The sequence below is a fragment of the Falco peregrinus genome, chromosome 9 (assembly GCF_023634155.1).
Source record: "Falco peregrinus isolate bFalPer1 chromosome 9, bFalPer1.pri, whole genome shotgun sequence".
Taxonomy (NCBI): Eukaryota; Metazoa; Chordata; class Aves; order Falconiformes; family Falconidae; genus Falco; species Falco peregrinus.
This window is the reverse complement of record NC_073729.1, coordinates 22,545,062-22,565,279: the sequence shown is the minus strand read 5'-3', so window position 1 is coordinate 22,565,279 and position 20,218 is coordinate 22,545,062. Positions and strand designations below refer to the sequence as shown.

The 20,218-nt window shown below is 40.0% G+C and overlaps 1 protein-coding gene across 2 annotated transcripts in view; it reads right to left on the bottom strand.

Moving 5' to 3' along the window:
• Positions 1-605: 605 nt before the first annotated feature.
• RPRD1B (regulation of nuclear pre-mRNA domain containing 1B) overlaps positions 606-20,218 on the bottom strand; it is a 29,122-nt gene continuing 9,509 nt past the window's right edge. The window contains exons 4-7 of one of the 2 annotated variants that reach the window (XM_055813985.1): positions 18,414-18,526; positions 16,473-16,599; positions 15,297-15,472; positions 606-3,113 (exon numbers count right to left, since the gene is read on the bottom strand). In XM_055813985.1, coding sequence (XP_055669960.1) covers positions 2,964-3,113; positions 15,297-15,472; positions 16,473-16,599; positions 18,414-18,526 — 566 coding nt within the window. In that variant the 3' untranslated portion in view covers positions 606-2,963. Of the gene's footprint in view, positions 3,114-15,170; positions 15,473-16,472; positions 16,600-18,413; positions 18,527-20,218 lie in introns of both variants that reach the window. The other variant, XR_008748759.1, reaches the window with a different exon arrangement.

Sequence of the window (20,218 nt, the reverse complement as noted above, 5' to 3'; positions counted from 1 at the left end):
CGTTCATCCAAAGAGACCATTGCAGAGCAGTTAATTGAGGAACTCCTACGTCCCCCCAAACCTCTAAGAGAATTAACACCCAACACGATGCGAAGACCCCCTCACCCTAAAGCAGTATTCGATTACGCGGTATTGCAGATCCTGCTGCGACAGCAGCTCTCGACGCCTGCACAGGAAAGCCAGTTTCCCAGCTTCCAGGTTTGGCTTTCGTTCATTCCTTTGTATTTTTTTCAAAAGTAATTATTTACATGTCCTCCATATAACCTAAATTAATTATGAATTAAGAAGCTAGTCTTCTGTATCTGATGCCTCTCGAATCAGAGGTCAGCGCAGGGGAGCATATTTCATTTTTGTTCATTGCAGTAATCGCCCGAGACACCTGCATATTGATTTGGCTCATAAGCTGTCAGAAAGCGTAACTGGGACTTGACGCACTCCAGCGATCCTCCACATCTACAAACTCTGGTGTAAGGACTGTTCAGCAGCGACAGCTTCTGACTTTAGAGGACAAAACCCCCAAAACAAAGCCCATGGTGTGCCAGGGCAACACCTGCACTGGGGGGGGGGGGGAAGGGGGGGGGGGGGGGGAAGTAAAACCACTACTATTCAACGACACCCTCTTTATTCAAAAATAGATATCTATATGACATTTCAGAATATACTGCTGTCACAAATGGCAGCCTATATGTCTAAATTAATTCCTAAATCAATTCATATACAGATTTAAGCTTCTGTTAAAAAAAGACACACCTTGGGGAAATCTGTTTAACCTTGAGAGAACATCACCCAGTTCACCACATGCCCTTTGCCCAAAAAGCAAAACAAAATTAAAAACCACAGGACTTCATTTAAATTAAGCAAAATAAAACACACATACATATATTTGGAAAAAAAAATATCAACATTTCAATTAAAAAAAAAAAGACATACAACTCTCTCACAGAAAATCTGCCCAAAACAACAGCGTGAGATGTCAACACATTTGCCTAAATAATATTTTTTATGACAGCTTTTTTGTCCTATAATGGATATACATTCAGTCAATGGTCAAAATTAGTATTGGTTCAAACAGCCTCAGGGTAACTCCATAAGCTGAGGCAGGATAGCAATGAGTCTTTTGGTTTGGGTTTTCAAGGTTTTGGGGGTATGTGTGTGGGGGTTTGTTTTTCATTTTTGGCAAAAGCAGAGAGAATGTACAGTGCTTTATCTAAATAATGTTTGGACCATAAATGGCTGTACAATCAAACCAATTCATGGAAAGAATAGTTCTGCCACTGGAAAATTTCCTGTAAACTAAAACCATATTTCTTGCCTGGGCAGGAAGGGTACAAGGAGTTTTACAAAAAGGACAAAACGAAGTGTCAGTAAGAAAAGGAAGTGAGCTTCTTAACAGCTTAATGAGCAAAAAATGCTGTATTATTTAACTGAAAAGGCTACCGGATACCCTGTAAAATAAATTAATGAGGACGCAGAACAAGCTTTGCACTTCTGTAGGTTTCCTCTCAGGTCTTTGACAACAGCAGCTTAAGACTATAGGGAGACACAAACACAGCACACCAACTAATTACAGCCTCTGTGTTAGAAAACCTGTATTACCAGATCAAGTCTTTCCAGAAACATAAAACGTTTTATAGTGAGAAGTGCTAAATTTAAACAGAATTGTTATCCAAATTGGAATGGTTTTCAGTGATCAGAGTCAAATTGGTTAGACTGAACACACAAACTGAAGTGTAACTACATCCATGGCAGCTAAAACATTAGCTAGCAACATAATGCAATTAAGAGTATTTTAAATTTGCCTTCCCCACCCCCACCCCTTTTCCCAATTATAAAAATCAACTCACAATAATCTGCGACACAAAATTAAGTACATCTTCCTAATATCTACACGCTTGAACATGGTAGATGTGTATACAGGATATGTGCATATATATATGGGTCTATTTTCTAAATAAATAAATATTTATACCACATTTAACTTCTGCGCATCAAATAACTTCACTAAAGCTATAGAGAGGATTTATAGAATAGTATTTTCAATGTAACCATCCTGAGAGTAAATCAGACTGACTGTCACAGGGATATCAACAGTTGCAATACACCATTCTAACCTCTCAGTTCATTAAACCAAAGCTTCTGTGACCATCTAATTTTGTATAATGAAGAGGAAAAATGTGGTATAAATCTAAGGCAGCTAGAACAAAATTTACTTCCACTCATTTAGGTAATATCCAGTTCTGCATTGCTCAGCAGAGTGTAAATTATGAAGCTATCTCTAATTCACAAAGAAAAGCTCTTATTTTTATTGCCTGTGGTGAGTTTCAATTTTATGTACATGCCAAATAGGAACTATGTTCATGTCAGTCCCACAGCAGCATGAGGAACTGTAGACTTAAGAAAAATATTTCTCTGGACCATTGCTCAGTAGATGCCTTCTACTTACAACGACATGGTACGGTACCTGCACATACACACACATCCCTACAAAGCCCACTAGCCACTACTGCTCTCAGAGATGAGGTTCAGAAACCCAGCTAAAACAGGCAAGACTTATTCAGAAATTATACAATTCTTTTACAGAGGAAAAGTATTATATGGTCAAACTTTCGTTGAAAACTTTCCAGGTAAGTATGTACATGATTCTCATGACTTTTTTTTTTTTTTTTTGGGGGGGGATGGTAACAAGTGCTAAGAGCAAACAGCAACTAAAAAGTACAGAAAATGAGAAAAGTTTGCCTATATGGACTATCCCTGCTCCCTTTAGAGCTCACAAAAACTCACTCTTCTTCCTCCCCTCAACGTGAGCGAGTGTACACAGAGGGTGAGCATGAGCAGTCAAGAGGCTGAAAGCAGGGTCTGCAAGTTCCTTCCTACTGTAGGTCTTGGAAGACTGGATTTCCAGTCAACACCAGAGTCTTCTTACTTCTGCTGGTAATAATGGAAACTGGGGGACACCGTTTGTTCTAGTCTGTTGAAAACAGGTCACCAGCAGACGGCAGAGGTGCCAGACCTCCTGTGACATTGGGCAGCAGTGACAGATCTGGAAGGCTCTGGATGTGGGATTTCAGCTCCTTGCGGACCTGGGTTACCCGAGCAAGCTTCTGTTTATATTCCTGAGGGAAAGAGACAAGAGAATGAAGATTAAGCACAGGTTAATTAACAGTGCTTTTAGCTAAGCCAGGAGTATTTTCCAGGTGAGGATTCTGAAAGAAGGTGACAAGGTACTGTTTTTCTGAGCAACTGCTGGCATTACTGAAGACTCTGTCATCTGCACCCAAATTCACAGCCTGTCCCCAGGCTTCGGCATCCCTAAACCACTACTCCTGCCCTGTGTTACTTTTAACAGAAGCTATGCAAAATACCCCCAAACCTACACCCACTGGGGCCCGTTGGAGTATTTGAGAGAAGTGTCATTATGTAGTTGCTCCATTCCTGTGTTCTTCTCCAGGCTACTGACTTCCACCCGCTGCCAGGGCGTTCCTCACACCTCTACCCAGAGAGGCAGCACAGAGCTATTACTACTACTGTGCTGCCAAGTATTTTTTTTTCTCCACACTGGATTAATTTTGAATATTTAGATAATCCAATTTTCCCTTTCAAGTCATTAAATCAAACCTAAATTTTGGTTGTGAAACCAGAGAGGTTGGTCTCCTCTCTGAGCTGTTAGACAACTGGTGTCAGCAACCACAATAAATGTACCATGAGACTGGCATGTTAGCGAACAATACAGAAATACGTGTACGATCACTAAATGTCAACCAGAGAAAGACATATCCACACTGGGTTGAAACAAGCAAAATACATACACTAAAATTTTCAGAATTTTATTACAAAGGGAAAAAACCAGTACATTCTAAAATACCTGACGAGGAAATTTTCAAGCAGTTTTTCCACAAATGAGGTCTGGACTGAGCATTAGAAGCCAAGTAAGAAATATCTATCCATCTTAAGAAACCTCCACAATCTAAGAGACACCAGATAACAGTGAATAGTATTTCATAAGGAGAAGACAAGAGGAAAAGTTTGCACCCTGAAAATGCAAGAAAGAACCGTACCTTGTCAAATTACATTTAAAGGCCATCTAAGAGTACACCAACACACATCTAAGTTATCCAACACAAAAGATCAATTAAAATTTGATGTTTATGTAATTTTCAAAGCTTTGTGATTCTAAAGATCTAAGCAACAGTCACAGAAGACAGCTATTGAATTAACCAACAACCAGTATCACATAATTTCTTTTGAAATGCACCAGTCTTTACCCAACTATCCAGAGCATATTTTTCGTGGCATCTCTAGCATGCAGGAAAAGAAAACAATGAGCTTAAGAAAAATCATACACAGAATAGGCTTCCATACAGTCAGTTGTAACATTAACTTTTCATTTCTTAATTACCTGGCAAAGAGAACAGTTTACTAGAGAATCTAAGTTCATCTTTGAAGATCAAATAAAACCAGGCACACATTTAATCAAAACATCTTTCTGAAGTTTACAACTTTAATCCAGTCTTTCTAACCTCCTCCGTGATGGAAATTCTCTTTACCTTCTCTAAATATCAAAGCACAGCAGTTCCTGCAGGGTTACAAGCAATGAGTTTACACTCTCTGTGTTTCATTTGTTTGAATTAGAACAGTGAAAGCAGCAGTCAGTTGCAACAGCTCAGAACAGCCCTATGCCTGGAATGGCTACATAAACATATTCCATGAACTTCCTGCCAGCACCAAATAATGTCCTCTAACAGCCCACTTCAAACTTCAATCCTTTTATGAGGCTCAGTGAGTTAACACACCATCATAACCAAACACTTCTGTTAATGTACATAGGATATATACCGAAATAATCAAGTTCAAACAAAGCCCTAGCAGCTTCATAAACTGAAAGGTACTGCTCTGAAGCCTAGAGGAGAACAGCAACAAAAGAAACCCTCAGGGAAGATACACCTATTAATTTAGGATCTTGAGGATTTGTTTTGTTTTAATGGAAGACAAAGAATCAGGATCAAAATAACAATGCACCCCATATCCCTAGTCATACCATTTTGGGAATACAAGGAAATATATAGGGAAAGAAGTCAAAGTCACATTATGAAGAACAAAACCAGGAAGACACCCCAGATTAAGCATGAATCCAGAATAAAAGCAGATAAAGAGGCAAGCCATGGAAGTACTGTATTCCGACATGTGGCGTACTTCTCCAAGAGAAGATGGAAGCCAACGCTGGGGAAAGAGAGTGATGGTAAATGGAGTGCTCTGCTCAAGGCTGGCACGTCACGAGTAACATGAGGCAGGGAGACCGCAGAACACCAGCTCCTGCATACATGGGATAGAGACGACTGCAAAACTATTTATTGTATTATTGCATTCCAAATGCTTACAGACAGAAGGTGAAAGAGACAGAAGGATTCAGAGGCTGCTTTTCGCCACTGCAGAAGACTGTCTTACAAATAAATAATTAATTAATAATTCAGGACATTGTCAGGGAGTGATGAGTATCGAGCCAGGAAAGAAAAATGAAGTGCTTTCTCAAGAATGCCAAACTCTGTCAAGAGTGAGTATCTGCAGGGTTGTTTGGGTTTTTTTTTTTTGCTGTAGAAATTCTTTGTAAACATAGGAAAGAAATCAAGAAGGGCAAGGCACCTGGCAAGTCCAAGTCTGATAAATGGGTAGAAGGTGCAAATTCCAAGCATAAGCCAAAAAAAACCCACTCTTAAATACTGCTTGAATTGCCAAGATCCATGCACAAGAATCCTGTAAAGAACAGGTACAATGCCATGTTTACCTCTACAGGAACACTAACGTCCTGCCACTTGCAGAGCAAAACCGACAAGAGGACCAGGATGTGCTATTGCTAGTGAATCATCAGTGCTAGGACATTATGTTTTTTTAGCTGAAGACAATTTCTGTGACTATTACAATTGTATTAGATGTAAACAGTATTTCTTTCCTGATAGAACTATTTAGGGGAGTGAGAATCTTTCCAATGCCTTGCTTGATAGCCCACTGCTGAGAAATCACACCAACAAATGAGGAACCACTAAGATATATGCAAACCATACTTCTGTTTCGGTTTTTATGCTATGGCAAACATACAGACTTAGAACCAATTCCCCTGCATATTAACAGCAGCAACCTGTTCCCAGATTTACAAGAGCTCTGAATGTTTAGGAAAATACTGTTCTTAACATACGCTCAGTTTTTAGGGATACTCCACACTGAGAGCTACATGGAGTACTGATCTATCAGAAATACCCTCTCCATTTTAACAGCCTTTTGTACATATATGATGACAAAGTAAAAACCAATCAGGTCACTCTGAGAACCACATCTGTTCAATTCTAAGCAAGTTTACCTTACTAATAAGTTAATGCAGGCATTAACTAGTCCACAAAAAAGTTTTTATTAAAGCAGTGAGGCCTAAATCCTGTCTGTTAAATAAAAAAAAAAAAAAAAAAAAAAAAAAAAAAAAGACAGAGAGGAAAGAGAGATACTTACAAGGAAAAGGCAGCAACAGCCACAAAACCATTAAAAACTCTGGCTCAGAAAAACATCACTAAATTCAGGAATGCAAACAACGTTTTAAGGGAGTAATCCAGGAACTGAGACTTCCTAGAAGAGATGAACACTTGCAGACAGATTTGATAGACAACGCAGACTATGTTAGAGAACTGTCTCCTGCATACTTAATGCTTTCCATCTGCTCTGGTACCAAACCGTACTGATTCATGGCACAGCAGTAAAGAATGCGAGGGACCGGATGCCAGAGCTAGGACAGGGAGTGCTGCCTGCACTAAGGCACCTGGCAGGAACACCCACCAAGAACAAGGCAACCATCCGAAGACAGGCGATTGAAGACAGAGCCCGGAGGCAGCTTGTCACTTCTGGGTGGCTGCTCCCAGAGGTGGAGAATTCTGAAGTCCTGCTGCAACATGGAAGAAGCGCCTACCAGGGAGACTTAATCTGTTGTATGAAGTGCAAGGCACATTTATTTGTACTTGCCATTTGCACTATTCGGGAATACACCTCAGCTCTGCTCAGGAATATGCACAAGCACAGAAACGTAATCCCCTCCCAGGCTCAGGGGCTTTTCTTTTTCCACAGAGTTGTGGCCATATCCTGCAACAGAAGACTCCGGATGCAGGTTTTACAGGAAACCATGTTTTTCATGTAGCCCTTCACATGCTTTGAAACTGCATCTTGTAGATTTTTGCATAAGGTCCCTCTGTTCTATAAAACCAAAAAAATACAAAGTGCACTTAAAATAAACCACTGCAGTCTGAGGTCTTAGTTTGTAGTCCATGTGTCTAGCTAATTGCCTGGCTGAATAGTAGGCTTTCATTAAGATTAATAGTATTTGGATGCTATCTGCTTTTTTTAGACAAAATAATGAGATCTTTACTGTAAGCAGGAGTTTTAGGATGACACAGAAAAACCTGGCGCTGTGCCACACAAACGCTTTTGCTAATCAACATTCCCTTTCAGTATGCAGCATTCTACATCCACAGTGGCCAAGTGAGTTAGACACGTAGTCCTTGAAACAAATGCAAAATCAGAATTAACACCACTGAACGAATCTGGCAGCAGTGTTTCATTCAAAAGAAGCCTTGCCTGAACATGATAAAACTGACTGTAATCAATATGACAGGAAATTCATTCTGAGAACTGCTGCATGGCTCAGTTCACCTTGTCAAGTTACACATCACAGACTTCATTTTATTTTAGCTTAGAATTTGTACTGGACACTTCCATTCCTGTGCTGGGTCAAGCATTAACATGCTGTAAGTCATCACAGCAATTGCATCTACTGAAAAACATCCAGTTAAGCATTAAACAGAATGTAGAAAGTGAACAGGAAGAGCAGACGGTCTCAGTTTGGATATGCTGTAGCTTGAGCCAGATGTATGGAAGCAAAAGACAGCAGAAACTGGGGGAAAACATGCACCAGAGGCTTGACTGAAATTTGAAAAGAACATGTACTGAAGTGGCAGGTTTGACAGTAATATGTTTATATGGTCATGTAAAATCTGTTTTAAAATATTAAATACACAACACTACTATAGCAGGTTGATTAGGCATTCCTTAGCTTTTGCTTCTTCCCACTTAACCTATGCAGTCCTCATACAAACATGTTAATAAGAATGCCACAATGACAACATATTTACAAGAAATTACCAATATGAAGGGTGTTGGGAGAAAATTATCAAAAATCAAAAGCTTCCTAAAGCAAGGAGAATCGAGTTCTTGCTCAGCAAATATGTGACCACCACACATAAGCCCTCATCTTATATCCTGACAGAACATTTAGACGTAGCACATCAAAATTAGAACATTAAGAGTTTTTTTGTTTCTTGGTTTTGGGGTATCCTCCCCGCAATGTTGCTCTTTATTATTTAAGCAAGCAAGGATTATTATTATTCAGCATTTCCAGTATATATACACCTAGAGGACCACCCAGCACATTTTTTTTTAAGCATAGATGATTTCTTAGATAACTTATAAAAAAGCCTACCGTTTGATTTCAGTTTTGTGAACAACTCCATAGAAAAGATGCCCAGCTTGCATGCTACATAGATGTTCAACTCTGCCTCCTACCAGGCTATTCTTTCTGGCCTTTTCAAAAGCAGTTCAAAATTCCCCTTCTCTAACATAAAGCCTGCCAAGCGTACCAGCACTTTTCTCCTGCCTTCAAACCCACCTCCTTCCACATTCTCCAAAGTGTCACGTTTGAATAAACCCAGTTTTAAAACTATATTCTATCCTGTATTTCATATCATATAAGCATAAATCAATCTTCCCTGCATGACAGAAGGCGGCACTGGTCAGTGTGCCAGGCAGAATTACTAACAGTTCAATTGGTGAGGGGGGAACAGCTTTCTCCACATCAGTTACAACCACGCAAACCTGATAGAAAGCAAATTTTAAAGAGTCTGTTTGCAAAACAGATGTGAATTTGCTTTGTAAAGAAACCCTGGAGTTGTAGAAATAAAAGTAGTCTTGGTCAGAAGGCAGCTGACAAACATTCACACAAAACTCAAGAACCAGAAACAGAACACGGACTTACTATATAAATAAATATCCACAAACTTGCTTCTTTCCATGCAAATTCAACTGAACACAAGTGAGAAATCAGATACATTTAAGACCTGATCCAGAACCCAAAGTCCTCTGAAATAGTTTGTCTGGAGACTGGCTGGACTAGGACATATGTGCTACTTTGAAGATGACCCGCACGTGCTCTGGGGCAGTTAGGCAGCTGCACCAGGCTGGCAGCCAGGCTGCCCTGCCCTCCTTTGCCAAGCAAACCAGTGCAAGCCCAGCACTGCACAGAAACGGCTTCTTGGCAAGGCAGCCAAAAACCTGCCAAGAAGAGGGTAGAAAAGTCCACAGCTGCACAGTGCATCATCTGTGTCCTGACCTCCTGACTGCAGGAGCGTGTGTTTTAGTGCCAAGGGGACAGAATATTCTCCAGCACCTGGCAGAACTCAAAAGCAGTGGCGCAGTCAGCACAGCAAATTCCTGGAGGGGTTCTTAACAACCACATAATCAATTTGCCCCTGCAAGATATCAGTCAACAGAGATGGAAACACCTTCCATTTTACAAGTTCAGTACAACACAACTCCCCTCAAAAGCAAAGTGAAAACAAATGCTAGCGATGAAGTCAGTTCTCTATTTTGCAGCAGCACTAAACCAACAAACCTGAGGTTTTTATTCAATGCATCTGAAAGATGCAGTCCATAAATCAATGCTTGAATAATACTATTTTCCTACAGAGCTTCAGTTCATTTTCATACCTTAAATTTGTTCACAGTCTTCCTCTTTTAAATTTGACAAGGCTTCTTTTGCAGCATTGCTCATCATGCTTCACCAGAAATGCTGTTTCTGCTTCTGGCACAACTACGTGGTCTGAAACCGTAACTTGCCTCCTTGGTCTTCTCTGCTTAGGACAACTTGAAGTTATCCAATGGAAAAGTTGGCAAGAGGTCTCTACAGAGCATGCCTCCAGCTGCTGGAGATGCCTCCTCCTCATGTACCAGCCTTTGTGACATTGAAAAGCTCTCTCAGAACTGGCCCAGGCTGCCACTGTACAACAGGGATGAAACCTCACTTCGTTTGCAATATATCCTTCCCACACCGGGGGGGTGGGGGATGGAACGCGACACAGTAGCATTTGCTTGATGTTCACAACAAAAATCAACATTTAGGGCACAAGCAAACAGCTCCATATTCACCTCTCCAAGCACCTTAGTGCTTTTGATTGCTATATACTGGTTCACTTCAGTAAAATGCACAAAGACATATATTCAAATTGGATTATTTTTATTTGGGTTTTTTTAGTATGATTTCTCTTGCAATACTACTGTAATTATGAATGCCTGCAAGTACCTACAGAGTGAAAAAATTACACCCTTGCACTGTGCAAAGAAACAGAGCTGTGTCTTGAGCCAGACGCTGCACAACAGAACCAGATTCACTGTAACGTTAGTTTATTGTATTGCTATGGAACAGCCTCCACTCCTGTCCCACACCAGAGGCCAGGACTGGCTCACAGCTGGAAACACTGATGTACAGTTAGTCACTTTTTGCCGTGTTAATCAGTGGTTCAGTTTCACAGACCTGAGCACACTTTGCCTGGGTGTTCCTGTTCAGGATCCTCTTGCCCTGCCCAGGGTGTGGAGCAGGAGATCTCTCTCTGCTGCCTCATCCCCACAGCTGTATCTCCTGGTGCTTCCATGCATGTAAAACATTGACATTTTTGTTTCCTGGCAGAAAACCTAAAACTTCATCTCTTGTTCCCTACTAAACCACTGAAAGGAACATACCATAACCCAAGAATTCTCTTCCGAGAGGAAAGCAGCAGCCAGAAAGGCATACCAACTGTGACATGCAACAAAAAACTAAGCAGTGGAAGCAACACAGCAATAAATTGCAAATTAACCCACTGAACTAAGTGTATTTCAAGAAAATGCGTAGCGCCGGGCAGTCCAGAAAACCTCAAGAGAGACTGTACTTCATCCTTCAGAGACGCATTATAAAAGAGGGTTTGCAAATTTATAAGGGCACAGCTTTAACACCTTATTAAAGGTGACTTGAAGCGATGAATATTAAAAGCCACCAACATCTAAAAACCCCCACAGCTCTCAGCAGGATTCTAAGTCACAATTTTTCAGGTGCAGTCAATAATCAGAAATTCTTCCCTAAACTGAATCTTAAATACAACATGTTCTTTATATATATATACACACACACACACATATTTGTATGTATATATACATATCCCCACATACAGACCCTATATACTTTAGCATGTTCCTCACGTCACCTTTTACAAACGCAGGTACAGAAAACATTTGGAGGTTATGGGGAAGAACTCAGCATCACTGACTGCAAGCCAAAACAGAAATTCTGAATGCACATTCTCCTCTTCCCGCCCTCCCCCACCTTCTCCCCATTTGATTAAAATAACCCTCCCTCCACTTACTCCAAATTTTCTATTGTCAGTAGTTATCTCAGATACCCACACAGCTTCCACACAAGTTGCCATTTTCTAGCTGTACTTTCACTTAGTTCTTCCAGTCCCACCTACTCAGTTGACTTCATTTTACAGTCAGCTGATATACCAAGATGGGAATGTTCTCCCAGTTACCTCCTCTCTAAGTTTTAGTTTTCACATGAACTGATTCCCTGGATTTTTCTACTTGCCTGCCATGTATGCTGGAAGAGTGCACTGACTTCAAAAGACAATCCTTCCCCTTGAAGTTCTGCAGACTCAGGTGCTGAAGGACAAAAACCCTCCCCAGCTGATTGTAATTGTAACAGGGGTAGCAATGGCCAAATGTTAACACAAATCAGAGGATTTTCACTGGAAGTTAAAAACTGTCATATCTCACATGAGCATATCTCATTTTTATAGAAACACCAGTTCTTGTTTCTATGCTGGTCTCAAAACAGATTTTATTTCTTGACACACACTATTATGAAAGTCTAGACCAACCTCTGATCCAGTCCAGGCCATGGAAGATCATACAACGGCAGCAGTATCAAGCCCACAACTTCTGACCGAGATGAAGCACCATTAAAAGTCCAGCATTCAGACACTGAACAGCAGAATCCACCATACCTTTCAGTAAGTTCACCTAAGGAACATTTACCCTTAGAAATGTATGCCTTGCTACATGCTGTTCAGCATCAGCTTTGGTCCAGCTGATTTAGCCCTGCAGCAAACTGCTAGAATTAAAGGAATTCTGCCTTCTCCTTCTAAGTGCTTTTAGACTACAATCAAATTATCACAATCTTCTTCTCACACACAGACACACATCCTGATAAAATAATCCTAATTATTACACTGATTTTTTTCAATTGCTACCCTATAAGCAGAGTTTGTCCATACGTTATGACATCCAGGCTCTGGGCTAGCTTTCTCCCTTCAAGTTACCAGTGCTCTTAGCTCTACGTTGTTCCAGTCCTTACGCCAGCCTGTATCAATGCTGAAGTGTAATTCATTGTCCAAAGCCACCTTCCTCAGCATATTGTCGCTTAATTTAACAGCTTTTCTGCAACTGATGACAAGAGCTCTGTGTCACAGGGTTTTGACATTGCAAAATACTTTGAGCATTAGCCCACTCGACATAAATACACTGAGTTTATTATTATGTTTTGACAATCTGCTGTGTTTCATGGCTGATAGTATTAACAGGATTAGTGAACAACCATAGCTCTTTAGACCGCAAAAGCTGCTTTTCAACAGATGCAGATTAGCTACTTTCACTGCCATCATACTGAAAGACTTTGAGTAAATAAAATACAAAAAATATCCAGAATTATTTCCAAATCAGACATTTCCATTAAAATAAAGCCCTGAGTCATATTACTATCAGAAACCCCTTCCCCAACTAGTAGCCTCGGTTAGCTTAGGATAGTGAAGGAAACGATCCATCTTCTATCTAAAAATGACATCTCATCTGAGAGTCAGGCACCTTACTTCACAAGAGAAAAAGCTTACTTTCATTAGTACCAAAGAGTCTCAAAAGATACCTTGAGACAGCAAAGCATACAACAAGATGACATGTAAAATTAGATTGGTTTAAGTTATTTTCTTATTTTGGTCTTTGCCTGAGTAAATGTTTTGTTTTTTAATACTTTCTTAATTGCTACAAGGATTTCAGATCCTTTTATTAAAATGCTTATTAGCACTACAAAGAAAAATCTAAGTTTATCAATAATGTTACTGTGAGAACATCAAAGGCTCAAACAAACCTGATAAGCAGATATGGCCTGCCATATCTGTAACCAATGTCTTCCACTATTTATTAACCCTCTACAACTCAAGAACAATGGAATGCTTTAATCAGGCAATACCCCTCAGCCAAGATTTCACATTAATATGAATTATGCCTTCATGTTAAGTATTAAAGAGTGGCATTTCCTGCAACTAATTTTAGACTTCTACAGTACTAACACGACCTTGTTTCAGCAGAATGACAAAGATGCTAACCTAAACAGATACTTAATAGGATCCATGTATTTAATAAGGTCATTCTCTAGTTTCCAATATATTAAAGAATGTATTTACACTTGAAAAGTGAGCAAGCAACCTGTCCTGTTGCTATCAGCCGGATTATTCCCATTAAAGTAGCTCAGCCAGTGAACCACTTAATTTTGATTACACTTCTGCCTCTGCCACAGCTACAATTTTCAAGTAACACTCCTTACCAAAAGGATATTTTCCAAAACAAAAACCACCACAATTTTCACATTTCAGCTAGCGCATCAGACATTTAACATTGTCGTTATAAATTTCCTAATTTCACAGTCTCAAACCAGGCTTTTTAAAACACTGCTCTGCAGCATTTTGCTACCTATTTATTGCCTTTTTTAAAAAAGTAAACAGCAATACATCTATCATTTTTATATATATATACACATACAGAGAGAGCGAGAGAGAGACATATGTATTTCTGCTAGACAGGTGCCCTTTTTTCAGCAAGGAAAAAAACCCACCAAAAACCCTGACTCAAGATTTCCACTAGTGTTCAGAAAATAAATCGGGGGCCAAACAAGAATTGGGTTTATGTCATCTTTCATTATCAATGTCTGAAAGTGCCTTTTAATAACACAGTCATAAGACAGACACTATGCTTGAGGAAGTTAAAACGTTAAAGCTAAACAACGTAACAGAATTATTAACTATCCACTCTAACTTGGAATGCAGAATGAGCATTTGTCTCACTGATTTGGAAAAAGGATTGCTCTGGAAAAGCAACATGTTCACAGTCACAAGACACTGAGAAACTCTAATATAAACACACATGACAAAGAAAACACTCAAAGTGAAATCTACCTCAGAACAATGTTGCCTAGCTGTCAAAGAATTAGGTTTGTCATGACAGTAAACAGACCCTGCAATTGCTACAGCACAGTCTCCTTCCAGAAGATTTTGTCCTCTACAGCAACTCATGTCCCACCCAGCAACAGCTGCTCGTAATAACCAGCAGCCGACAGCAGAGGAAGCCCTTAATGTGCCGCCGAGGGGCCGTTTAACAGATGGCAGAGTGACATACAACCACAATCATTAATTAAACTTCCACACGAGTCCCAAGATGCAGTGCTGAAAGAACTTCCACTGAGAAAGAACGCTTCAGATAAACGGCTGGCTGCTGCAGCCTCTGCACACACTCTAGGGCGTGCAGCTGGTGCTTGTGTCCAGGCAGTGCAGCCTCATTTTAGTGTCCTGCCCTTCTTGTTCGAGGGAGCTATGGCAGGAAATGCAAGTCATCGTCTTTCAGTATCAGCCCAGTCTACACCCCACCACAGAAGCCGTAGATAAGAGTGGCTGAAGGATGGATACCAGAAGATCTTGTTTACACTGCATCCCCTCATCAAGCAGGGGCTGGGAAGGCAGACAAGGGGCACCCAACCATAAGGAAAAGAACAACAAAAAAAATCCAACCAATCAAAAAAAATCTCCAGCTAATTATGGCAAAGGGAGGCTGATTTTTTGGAAACTGAGATTTCCTAAAAAAAAAAATAGGGTAAGTCTGAAGAAACTGTTAGGTGAGCCTATTTTTAAGGAGTACGGAGTTCTGGGCCTTCCATGTTCACATGTATTAAAACACACTAGACTGAACATCAGAACAGATTTGCTTTCTCCAAACTGTTTACACTACTTTCTTACCTCTGTTTTACTCCAAATGTAAACACCTAGTATCATCTCTCTTGAGAGAAACACATAGATAAGGAGTCAAGTGGCAGCATTTGGCGAGACAACTGGCTTTCTGGCACTGGTGTAATCAGTACTCACTTCTAGCTTCTTCTCCTTCTCTGTTAATACATCCTTCTGATTCTGGGTGTACTCGATCAGCATGCGTGCCAGCTGGCGACGGTCCTCCAGCTCTGCTGCCAGCCGGCCATTGTACTCTGCTAGTAACAGGCATGCTTCGTCCACAGTCTTCGAAAGACGTTCGGCTGCCTCTTTGTCTACACACAAAAGCGTTGGGTAATTTACAGGACAAAGTTTATAACTTTCTGTCTTTGACAGAAGGGCTACAACTCACCAGCCACATACAGAGTAATATCTCATTCATAAATACACTTCTACCTTGACAGCAAAGTAAGAGTTCTTATCACAGGGATATAAAGGAAAGAGGCAGGACTAACAACCCAGCAACAATGTTTCTTAGGCACTGACAGGACTTCCTGCATTTTATCCTTGCAGAGATGTCAATGATTGGGGGGCAATACAAATCTGTGAAGTTAGCCTCTATGAACAAATGAAACTAACATTAGGCTGTATTTTCAGCTAAATAAATCAGGCAGTTTTCACATTTAAACATTGTGTGCACTTTTAAATTCCTATTTTTGCTGAGTAACTCCTGATGTATCAATACAAGCAAACACGAATTGCACACTAGTCTCCACAGCCAGGATACCGTAAGAGTATTTTATAAAGGACTGACAGGTCATAATGAGCTCCAAATTAAAACTACTTCCAGGAACATGAGGCAAATCAGTTAACCTTTAAATGCTTCTATTAAGATTACTCTTCAAGTACAATTCAAAAGTCCATTTAAGCAAAGACTGACAAACTAATGGGGGGTAGCCAAGTTTCCTTGTCCTGTAGCAATCAAGGGGCATGTACTTAGCACAGTCTGATAAAACCCAAAAACATCAAACAGTCAAGGTGCTCAAAACCAAACACACCCATCTGAGAACTCTGGCCCTCTTTCCTTCACATTCCTGCAAAATGTTGTTAATGCTCTCCAAGTACAAATGCCTTGCTCCAAGCCAAAAAAATGGAAGCTATGCGAGTTTCATCTTCAATTCTCCTTCATAGGATTGATATCTATTAATTACACAAGAGCTACAAAACAAGGACACAAAAGCAGGAATTCACTCCACCATACATTGTGATTAAAGAAAAAGAACACTTCGATTTCTAAGTTATTCTTTCACTCTAATTCATCTTACAGTTTCATACCTGTAATTTTCTCCAGTAATGAAACATCTTGAACTTCCTGAGGCAGGGAGGCAATTTTTTGCCGCACTGTTGCATCTCCTGATGCTGCATTTTCCAGGTCTTGTAGGGCTTTGATCAAATCCTCAGTCTACGAGACAAGTTAGCCAACATTAAAACCAGGGAGCTTTTATGCCATTTCCTGTGGATGTGGCCTCTTCATATGAGGTCACCCACCTTTGAAAGCAACCATTTTTAGAATATTTTCTTCAAGAGATTTTTAAACTGTTACTTCCTAACACAGGGATTATTCACTAAGATTACAATATCCCAGTGTTTAGGAACTTATGCATAATTACAGTAGGATCATCATTTTCAAGACTCTACAGTGGAAGAATTCTCATTCCAATTAAGAGAAGTGACCATTTAAGACAAAGCTGAAAAGTACACAACCACACAAGTCTGAGAAACAGCCATCAGCTCTTTGTGTTGCATCAAGTGGGACTGTATCTTTTAGCTGAGCATCGCTGACACTTAGACAAGCAGAAGTGTACGTGCACCTTTTTGTTCTTTTCCAGAAATGCATTCTGACACAGGAAAAACAAACCCCAAACTAAACTTGTATCAGTCCAAACAAAACTGTGTCAGATTTCCATCTTTGTAAGATTTAGAATTTTGTAACTGGTTACACCTACCATAAACTTTGATGACAGTGAAAGCTGTCCCTGTTAAAGCAAACTTTATATTGTTCTGATCTTGCAAAGCCATTGCTCTCCTCGCTTAGCTCAGCTGGCTCTTTGGAAGCACACTGCAACTAAAATGGACTCCACTGCATCCCCTCAACTTCATCTCTCAGCTGGTTTTAGTACATTGAGGAAAAACGTGTCAGTTTAATTGAATACATTCAAAATGTATCCTAGCTTAAAAAGGATGTGGGTGAGGACAGCCTTAAGAGGACCTCCCCTGACACATGGTATTTCCCCCTGCTAAAAAAAAAAAAAAAAATTTTTAAAAAAAACAAATAAAAAGAGACTCCTTGGTCTCCAGGAAGAAAAAAATGTTGTTTCTTTGTTTTAAAAAACACTGAGGTTTTAATGGGAGGTTTTTGAAACTGGAATACTAGCCCTGGAAAAACCATCACTGATGTTTAAACTACATTCCAATAGTTTGAAAACTAATAAAAACACTGGAAAAGTTTTAAATATTTTTTTAATCTGAAAAATAAAAAAGTCCATTACATAATATTTACTACTATTTTGCAAACTGCTAATGATTTCCAACAGAAACAAAGACAACGCTTATCATCAAGAGAAACCATAAGCTGTAAGGCATCTGGAGGTAAAAACAACAAAAAAAACCCCTCACTAATTTCCCTAACAACTTATTTTTATTTTTCAATGTTTACAGTCTACCAGATGGATGGTGTATTTTTTTATCCATTTTCAATAGACAATGGTTTAACATATGCGCATTCTGTAGCCTCAAAATGGTCAGAATGATCCTCTATTTCATTCCTGCTATTTCCATGCAACTAATGCATCAGCCTCAAAATAAAGTCTTCAGAACTGATTTTCCTAACCAGCTCCAGACAAATCTATCAAAGGTTGAGCTCTTTAATAGCTCACGGAAAGAGATGTCCTACAAAAAATAATTAAGTTTTAACAGTGTTACAACTTTGGGTTTGAGAGATTACACACTGATCTTAAAAAATTTAAAATATGGTCTGTTCTTCTAACAATCCTTTAAGATTCGTTACAGGTAGTACTACTCAGACCTTGGTTTAGACTACCTGAAATCACAGTGGCTCAACACAAAAAAAAAAGAATCTGTTCCATTTCCCATGGACTTCTCCACCCCCAACTGAATTGCTCCATTAAAGCATTTCACTTGTTGGCAGCTCCATCTTGTGGCTGTACCACACAGGAGGGGGCTTCCAGAACTTCTCCCAAAACCTGCCCCACATACCAGCAGCGGCCCAGCACTAGGGTCTTGGGGTGAGTAGCTCCCAGGGTAATCATCATCTTCCTCCTCCTGTATTTGCTGAAAAGTCCTCTTTAAAGACTTCTTCTCCTCTGCAACTAAAGACACATATAAGGAACTCATTTGGATGCTAGATCTGCCCACCTTAACTACCTCTACTTCAAAAAAATTGTACCAGATACTCTGATGATTAAGAGAGGGATCTCTAAAGAGAGGGATGACCACAGCTGGATATCACATTCCAAACACTCAAATGCAAAACAGCAATAAAAGGTTGATTTTGCCCACACATGTATCTCTGTACACACAAGTACAAGGACAGAGTCCTCTTACCAGCAGTGTGCACTGTATACATACCATGTGTCCTGCACTAGAAGTGGGAAAGGCAAGTGAACATCCTATTTGTCAATAAATGGCAGGTCTTCAACCCTGCTCAGGCTCTCTGGTTAATACCATGTATGCAGGTGAGGGTTTCTACCAGTGGAAATGAACCACTGGTGCCAAGATACGCATGGACAGAAGAATTTCAAGTATCTTTCTGCACCACGTATATGCTCACTGTGGTCCCACAATCAGCTGAACTGCTAGGTATTCAATCTTCCACTCTTCCATCAAAATAAAGTTTCACAGAGCTGTCCAGAAGTCTAAAACTCTAAGATGTAACAGCAACAACAGCTATGAGCACAGCATGATCCAATCCACAAGCAGGTAACCTAAAACACTTCAGAAATAAGGACTTCAGAAAGCAAGACAGTGTTGGTTAAATGAACCTTAGCATAGCATACTTTAGCTTGAAAGGAAAGAGACAAGTTTATTTAATGAGTCAGAAGTCTCAATGCAGCCTTTGACCCAGTTACAGAACCTTCAGAAGAAGACAGATCATTCTTCAGACTCTCCACCAAAATTAAGAGCAGCCAGGGAAATTTATAAGAAAGCTTTGGGCAGAGCCTTGAGAACATCTCTTCAAGGGAATCAAGTCTTGCCAAGATAATCATGGAGTTCAAGGGAAAAAGCCTGTATACACATTGATTCACAGGAAAATCCAAGATTACCCTTGATTTTAAATGAAATCAGTCTGCCCAACTCTAATGAGGAAGCAAACGGAAAGGCCTGTCCTTAAATGCTGAAATTTGCCTGCCTTGTCAGAGGGCACATATATCAGAAAAAAATAAAAATTTAATGGAGAGAAAGTGAGAGATGCTGGATATCCTGATTGTGTGGGGAAAAAGCTGAACAACCTTGACAAGGTAGACACAAATGCATCTGTTAGAGAACAGATTTACTCGGGAGAAGACAAAGAAGCACAGAAAGTTACCCTAAACCAAATGAACTTTTGAGGTATGCTAGAGCAAAGCTATCTAGGCTAGAAAAAGGAACAGTCTAAGTATTGTATATATACGACTGATGCAACAAAAGTGCTTGATAATCTGACTGACAAGCCAGTAAGACACGAGATCAACAAAAGAAGTGGCTGCTGTCCACTGAGGTCTGCAAAAGACACAAGCTGAGTTGAACCAGAGATGTGCAGATGACAAAATGGCCAAAGAGAGCATTTAAAGTTACACAGCCCAATACAGTGTGCCATCAATATTTATCACTTGTGTGTACTTGTAATTAACCAAAGCTAAACACAAGATCATCAATAGAAGAATGCATGGCCACAGCGTGCACACAAGGGAAAACAAGAACTGGGATTCAAACTGCTGAAGAGCTACTCCTGCTGTGCTGCCAACTGGTCTACCACAAGACACAGTATTACGCTTGCTTACTGCTCTAATGTAGAGCATTCA